The sequence below is a fragment of the Vigna unguiculata genome, chromosome 7 (genome assembly GCF_037176805.1).
Source record: "Vigna unguiculata cultivar grain cowpea cultivar isolate G323 ecotype 2 chromosome 7, ASM3717680v1, whole genome shotgun sequence".
Taxonomy (NCBI): Eukaryota; Viridiplantae; Streptophyta; class Magnoliopsida; order Fabales; family Fabaceae; genus Vigna; species Vigna unguiculata.
In genome coordinates, this window is record NC_140798.1 from 29,014,527 (window position 1) to 29,022,381 (window position 7,855).

The following is a 7,855-nucleotide window of genomic DNA, read 5'->3' on the forward strand; positions in this document are numbered from 1 at the left end:
AATAAAAAACGTGATGTAATTAAAACAACTTGTTGCATTATAATATCTTCCTACAGCTGAATCCAGTGTATATAAAGTTAAAATAATGTGTCGGTGGAGTTTATAATAAGAATTTTCAAAATCATGTTGCTCACTTGCTCTACACTCTTAAAAAGGTTTCACACTTTGCGCATGCACGCCTTCATTTATAAGTAGGTATTATGTTTGTTGTGACGTGTATTTGTGAAGATGAGTAGAGATCATAATAGGTGGCAGATTTAGTAAAAAATAAATAAATACAAATACTATTTGATTATAAGATAAAAAAATAGAGTCAATCTGAGTTATTGGAGTTGGCTTATCATGTGTTGAGTTAAAAGTAAGTCAATTCAACTCAGTTATTTTTTAATAAATCAGAAATTTTGTAACTTGATTTAATTTATCATAAGTTGGTAGTTAGATATTTGACTTAAAGATATTTTTTTTGTCCAATTTCTTTTACATATTTATTTTAGTGAAATCAAAGTACATTGACTCAATTTATTCTTTTTATAGTAATACAATTATAGTATTATCTTATTTCACCAAATATTATTACAAAAATAGTAACTAAAAATTAAAGTGTCAAGTTAACCCGGTAATTTGGCAAACAAATATATTAAATATCTTAATTATTCAAACACTTTTTTTAACAACATTTTAGTCCTTTAAAAATATCAAATTGTCGAACAACATAACTAGAAGTATTAAATAATTATTACAAAAATTATGAAAAAATAGTAAAAAATAATAAAGAGTTGTTGTTGGTGAGTTATGGGTCAACATATTTTCAATCGATTAGAACCCGTTTAATCTACAAGTTAAGTCAGGTTTAATTTAATCTACATTTGAAAAATTAAACATTTTCAACCTAATCTGACTTGAATTTTTAATAGGTTAGACTACCTTATGAGTTTCAACTTATTTTGACATCTCTATCTCTAAATAAACAACTTAGAAATGGGAATGAGTAACATATTTATAATAAAATCAAAGAGTTCTACACTTTTAATTTCTCCTAAAAATGAGGAGGTTTCATCTCCTTCCCCTCGCTTTCCATCAAATAGGAAAATAATATAAGTTCAAATTTGTGAGCTAAGTCAATTCATCACAAGTTTAACTTGAGTTAAGTTAGATTAAAACAGAACTTTGATTTTTTTAAATGTGAATTAAATTAAACTTGACTCACTTAATATAAGGGTTAAATAAGTTTGAGGCGAGTTGACTAACTTACTAACAATAACCTTTATATTTTGTTATTGTTTTTATTTTCTTTTTTTTATTATATTTGTTTAGTGCTTCTAATGTCTAGGTTGACAATTTTATCTTCTTAAAAATTAAAACGTTGTTCAATAATAATTAAACATTTTGGATGTTTGATTGATTTGTTTGTATTATGTTATGGTAACACTTTAATTTTTACTTATTATTTTTATTATAATATTTGATGAAATAAATGAACATCATCGTATTACTATAAATAAGTTAGTCGAGTCAATTTATTTTGCTAATACATAAAATAAGTTGAAAGAGTAAAATATACTTAAGGAAATCAATCCATCAACCATGGTGGATCGAACTAGGTTACAAAATTTTTGATTCTCCAAAAAACAAATCGAATTGAGTTTCCTAAATCCTCCTTACTTCTTGTTTCTTGTCACTCGTCTATTATCGTTTGATTTCCGTAGAATTATCAGACTGTCAAGACACTTGCAAAAGATATTCTAACATTTGCAAAAGATACTCCAAGGCAATGTTGAGTTTTATATGATCTAATAAGTGCAGATAATAAAAACACCAACCACCTTATACCTACATCTTAATTTATAGTGTCCTTGATGTACTTTTACTTTTTATAGACCTAATTGTGGGTCAATGAAACCATAATCTTGCTTATGGGGATAATTCATGAATTATGTCCTTAATGCTGCTGTCTTGTTGACTTGTCGATAATTATGTTGGGTGCCGATAATGTCTTCGGTTGGGCGGGCACATGTGTTTGCATCCTCATGTCAACATTGTGACGGATTACTTGATAGCGCTCGGCTGGAGTGTTCAGACGGTTGGTTATGGTGGTGATTGGTGTGATGTACCAACACTAACGTACTTCGTCTAAGAATCAAAGCTCAAATTCCCTGTGTGTAAGATATTTTGACTGTTATAGTACACATTAATCTTTTATTGTTTGTACAACACACCAATTTTTTGTTTGTACCGGTTAAATATTCGCATTGACTAAAAACTAAAAAGTTGAACTAAGATATATAAAAAAAACTAATGTACTTCTTTCATTAATTATTGAATCCGAATTACCTCCGTTGCTCCCTTCCAAGGTTTGCCACAAAAACGATTACTCTACTGAATTGTTTTTAATACTCGAAACGTATTATTCATTGGTGTGTTACTAAAGAAGTAGTGTCTGGTTAACTCTTAAGCGTGTTTGCTTGCAGCAGAAACATTCTGAATGACGAAAGAGAAAGGAAATTGCAGCAGTTCAGGATATGGTGTTTGAGAACACAACCCAAAAGTCTGATGTCTTTGAACTATTCTCTGCTCCCCAGATGCTTACTCTATGGATATTACACTTATCAGTATCGTAAAAAATTTCCAACCAGAGGATAGTAGTTTAATTCAGCATCATCCCACCCTCAAACCAAGGAGAAAAAATACTATCCACTAGAAAATAAGTAGTGACAATCAAGCCATGCATCTTCTTGCGTACTATACATGAATATATGTACATATTTTTAGTCACGAAACTGAGTGACGCCTTCTCTTGGGGAAAGGGAAGCGACTCTCAGAGCCATTTGGCTTGATACTGTTGATCCGAAATAGAGCATTGAGCTTGCTTAGTTTTTTGGTGAGTGATTTGAATAGCTTGTTGGCAGGGTGAGACCTCACTAGCTCCTGCTTCATGTTAACGTGGTCTTTCTCCAAGTCAGTGAGCCTCATTCTCATTCTTGCAACTTCTAGCTTCAGCTCTCGGTTCTCCCTTCTCACTGATGCATAGTTGTCTCTTGGGGAAATGGCTCCGCTTCCGGCACCACTTCCTGAACGTTGAGGGAATTGACCGTTCATTCCTCCAAAGAAAAATTGGCTGTGCCCTCCGTTCATGGCATTGCGAAGTCTTATTTGCTCAAAGTATAGAACCTGCACTGCCATCTGCACCGGTAGCCTTTCATTTTGCGCTGCATGGCTGCACGCTTCTTGAGACAGTTTCTGACAATCAATGGTTTTGCACAGCCGGTATCTCTCTGAATCCTTTATGTTTGGATGAACCTATATCATAACAACAACAGTTCAGTTCTGTGAGTTTAAAACAGTTTTACATTATTTGTAACAGTTTGTAATTGAACAGTAATGTAAAATGTAAAAGTATAATTTGCAATGGAACGGTAGTTTAAGGGAGAAGCAAATTTTCACCTTAAGGAAGATATCAACAGCTCTATAGAGTCCATCACTCACAATACGTGCGTGATCTGGAAGTAGTTCAGCAAGGGAAATGAACTTTGATGGCAACAAGTTTGGGTCTAGTGCGACTTCAGCGAGATAGTTGTCCATCAATTTGGATACCTTCAGAATTGAGCTTTGTTTTGGAGATCCGGGGCTGTCATAGTCATAAACCATTTCACTTTCATCTCTCAAGTGATTATTATTATTATCCTCTTCGTCCTCCTCATCCAAGTTAAGAAAATTGGAAAAGATTCTCAAAATTGAATCCGTGTCATAAATGGTGCCATGGGTATTTTGATGTGAATTTGTTGGGATTAGGATGTCTTCGAGAATTGCCTGGTCAAGTTGTAGACCAATTCTTCTCTCCAAGTCCGATCTGCAAGATGTGGATGCTGATGCAGCAATTGCAGCTTTCAACAAGCTTGAGAGAAATGCCATCGGAACCGGGCTTTTCCTTGATTGGGTTGGTAGTAAGCCAGAAATGGCTTCAACAATGACTCTTTGTTTCTTCTGCAATTCTAAGTCGGGAAAACATCCTTTCACTGCATGGTGGTCCCTAACAATCCCTTGAAGAGAATTATGTGCATAGTTTATCAAAATTTTGCTGATCATGTCTTGTTTTAGTCCCTTTGACTTCACTGCGGATAAAACTCTTTGGAAGAAATCAAGACTAAGAACATTGAGAGATTTCCCCCACCATTCTGAGGGTGTTTCGGGTTCCATGTTTGTGATGGTTTTAGAAGGGAAATTGTGGTCCAGCTTTTGTAAACCAGTGGTGAGCTGTTCTTTACATGCATTATTTGCAATTGCATTGATTAGTCTGCTGACAAGACTAATCTCTTCTGAAGTGGGGACAAGAGTTTCACAACGGTGAAGAACAGATATTGTGTTTGATATATTTGGTAGCACCGTTTCCTTTAGGTATGCTTCGGCTCGTGTCTCCAGGTTTTTCTCTGAGAACTCTTCTGTCATTTCTAGAAAATGAGCAACACATTTTAGCATGGCAACATTGGAGAGGGTGAACTCAACATTGATTCCATAGCAGAATTTGGCAGCCAGCTCAAACGCCTCTGCACCACCTGGCACGTTTGGGAGACTTATCCGTGAAACTTTTGAATCTTTTGCTTCTAATAGCATTTTCCGAATCCTTCCACTCCTAGAAACAAGAGGAAACTGTAGAAAAAAAAAAAAAAATCAAACAGCTTAGAATTTGCTGTATAATAATCCCCCTCCCTTTCTTGCTATTAATGTCTACTCTACTGTACTATGGTTGAACTTGAAATTCTGTTCAGAGGGGTTACTGGTGCAGAAAAAGAAAAGCATTTATATTCATACACATGGTTGATATATTCTGCACAGGAAAATGTCATTTATGTACAAATAAATACCCGTGAGAGTGAAAGATCACTAAGCAGAATATCAAATAACCTGTGAGAAAGGCAACCTATAGTTTGTTTACCTTGTGAAGTGCAAAGGTTGAAGTTCCTACTTCAATGGTGAGATCACTGGAGACATCAGATATGGGCCTGTAATTTACAAACCTGGCTGAATTATTGCATGGCGTAGACATGGAAATTTGAATGTAAAGCAACAACTGCTGCTGCTAAGCATATTACTACCAAAATGAAATTATGAGAGAACTAGAAAGAGTGTTTTGGTGCAGCATGTATATGCAATCAAATGTAGAAGATGGAATTGAATTGTACACCACACACCCGAAGACAATGTAATCTTCCAAGATCAAGTAAGTAGGTGTGAATGGCCCCCAACTCAATAAATACAGAATGAGTGGGACTACTTTAGCAGTACCTCAGACAATACGATTACACGACCTTTAAGTCCAATTCAATATTGCACGATTGTTTATGTTGTGGAACCCATCATTCCAAATCATTGACCAGTGACCACCACATGTAAGAAAGGAAAACCATTTAAGCCACACATGCAATGTCCTGTTAATGTCTAAGCCTATTATGGTGTCCAAACTTGAAAGTTACAATATTAGACATGTGTAAATAATCTAATAACGGGTGACTCCATACACCTAAAAATAATTTCAAAAGTTAGCTCTTAAATGGGAACTATGTTCATGTCATATTACTTTCCCATAGTCGGTGAGGCCTTATTATTACAGCAGTTCCGTACTCATTCAAAACTCTTCCGATCCAAACATATCCATAGGAGCTAAAGATAACAAAAGCAGAAGAATAATTGACAGACAAACATGAATTGGCATTTTCATTGTAGACAGATCAAGATTGGACATTCACCACGGAGCACCATACTGTTGTTTGCTTAATACAGGACTATACATCAAAGTCAAGGTTACACGTAACACCTTTTTCTACCTATCACAGTGCCTAAATTATACCATCGATGCTAAGGGTGTTTCTACCATAAAAATGCACAGGTTGTGGTGAGTAAGGACCGTGTCAGATCAGAAGTTGTGAGAAACTGGATTTTGAATGAATACAAAAGAGACGCGCACACACACGAGCAATACGACACGACAAAATGAAAGCTTCCCAGATGATGCTCCTATGCAGAAACTGAACTTTCACAATCCTATAGGAAAAGGACAGTTAGACCCACCAAAATGAAAGCGCTGAGAAATAAAATAAACCTTGGAGTGTCGTGAACATCAGGAGCCATTTGCGCTTCAAGTGTGGACAGTGCAATACCATGTCATGAATCATTAATCCCAAAAGCTTAAACTGATAGCTAACCCACATGAATGGTTTTATATTTTTCTAACGTGGAGCTCTTGATTCCAATTATGTGATCAAGATCTAATTATAGATATTTGAAAACGACTATACGATGGAAAAGAAAAGGATTTGTTTTTATGTTTCGGGTGGGTCGTTAGATCAATTTCTGGAAGTGAATGTCTGCCATTCTGCCCATTCAAATCCTCATCACATTCATTATCTTTGCCTCAGCAAAGGAAAAATCACCCATAATAATTATGGGTCTAATACTACTTTCAAAAATTTTCCTTTTCTTGTAGGCTAATTTAGCAGCAAATATTATTGAGAAACAAAACTAAATTATACCCAAAATAATAAAGAAAAGAAGATGGAGAATATTTTACCATTCAGTGGCATGCCTTATGCTCGAACTGGGACGAAAGGTCCTCTTCCCAGAGATGCTAGGCTTTAATTCTCCAATAGTGACAACTCCCATTTCAACAAAAACCTGGCAATTATGATCCCACTGTACCCCACTAAGAATTGTCACTATGAGTGAAGTGACTGTGATATGCTAGCATTCTATTCCATGCCAGTTAACTAAAACAAAGCCACTACAAAACTGTGTGCACCATTCTCTTGGGAGATTCTTCTGGAGAACTCAAGTCAGATGAGATGAACTCATACAGTGCTAAGGGATGAAGGTGATTTTGAAACGTACTTTATGACTGTTTATAATGAATATAATCTAAAGTCAAGGAAAACGTAGGTGTGCTTGCACTTTTCGGTGAAAGGTATTGAGCAAGTGGAGTTTTCTTTTATTTTACACGGTTTTTGACTTAAGAAATTGCAGGAATCCGGATGTGTTGCACTGCTTTTGGGAGTTGTAATTATGGCTAGCCAAAGCTACACACATAAATTTAGCATAAATTAACCCCTATTATGTGTAAAGACCACAAAAGTGGAAATTAAAATGATGACTTGGATAACATGATACTATGAGAACCGTGCTATGTTGGATATCATTAGTTCACATACGTACGTGTTATGTCATTGACTAAAGTAATGGATATTTTACCTGATGCAAATGACCAATTCCATTGCTTTAAAGTGTTTTTGTTTTGTAAGTCCTGCAACTGTTTTTTTTTTTTTCTTCTTGCATACCTAAACTATGACTATTGAAGTTGAGTGCATTGTCTAAGTCATAAAAGAAGAACAAATGAGCCTGTGTTGTTGTGTCATCTCAGGAACCAAATTATCAGAATTTGCTATCCCAGTGTCTTTTCAATTAACAAATGACACTCGAAAAAAATAAAACTAACAACCGGAAAGAATGTTACATCTTAACCATGCGTAATTTTTAACTGGAGAACAGGAAAAGGACATGGATTAAGAGACAGGTGAATGTAATAACTCCAATAGTGTGGGTATTATATGAATATTTGGCATTAGATCATGATACAGACTCAATGTGACAACTGTTGGAACAATCATGGTCTTAGATTGCATCGATCTGGTATTCATTATGAGGCCATCAATTTTTATTGTATGGTAGAGTAGTCTGGTAGGTAATCTACAATTTCATACATTTTGTGATTAAGTGGGTGTGGCCTTCATTTCATTCAATTTCAATCACTTTGCCTCTGATAATTTTATCTGAACCAAAGTTACAGGCTTTACAGCTTCTCATTCCAAAA

At 35.1% G+C, this 7,855-nt stretch overlaps 1 protein-coding gene across 3 annotated transcripts; it reads right to left on the reverse strand.

Moving 5' to 3' along the window:
- Window positions 1–2,483: 2,483 nt before the first annotated feature.
- On the reverse strand, window positions 2,484–6,884 carry LOC114192419 (BTB/POZ domain-containing protein At1g03010-like). Of its 3 annotated transcripts, none has more exons than XM_028082134.2 (4): window positions 6,563–6,884; window positions 4,931–4,997; window positions 3,442–4,644; window positions 2,484–3,297 (listed from the first exon to the last, which is right to left on the reverse strand). In XM_028082134.2, the coding sequence occupies exons 1-4, from the start codon at window positions 6,652–6,654 to the stop codon at window positions 2,770–2,772; spliced, it is 1,890 nt and encodes a 629-aa protein (XP_027937935.1). In that variant the 5' UTR covers window positions 6,655–6,884; the 3' UTR covers window positions 2,484–2,769. The 3 variants fall into 3 exon arrangements, with proteins under 3 accessions (XP_027937935.1, XP_085521253.1, XP_085521252.1); XM_085665127.1 differs by lacking the exon at window positions 6,563–6,884 and adding an exon at window positions 6,064–6,504; XM_085665126.1 differs by lacking the exon at window positions 6,563–6,884 and adding an exon at window positions 5,187–5,205.
- Window positions 6,885–7,855: the final 971 nt, after the last annotated feature.

What these genes read in the sequence shown, in the direction of transcription:
- LOC114192419 (XM_085665127.1), bottom strand. Translation starts at nt 6,203, where the DNA reads ATGTGGGTTAGCTATCAGTTTAAGCTTTTGGGATTAATGATTCATGAC. An exon ending in CAACCTTTGCACTTCACAAG is followed by an intron (nt 4,645 to 4,930) that starts GTAAACAAACTA and finishes TTTTTTCTACAG; the next exon opens with TTTCCTCTTGTTTCTAGGAG. An exon ending in CTGTTGATATCTTCCTTAAG is followed by an intron (nt 3,298 to 3,441) that starts GTGAAAATTTGC and finishes GTTATGATATAG; the next exon opens with GTTCATCCAAACATAAAGGA.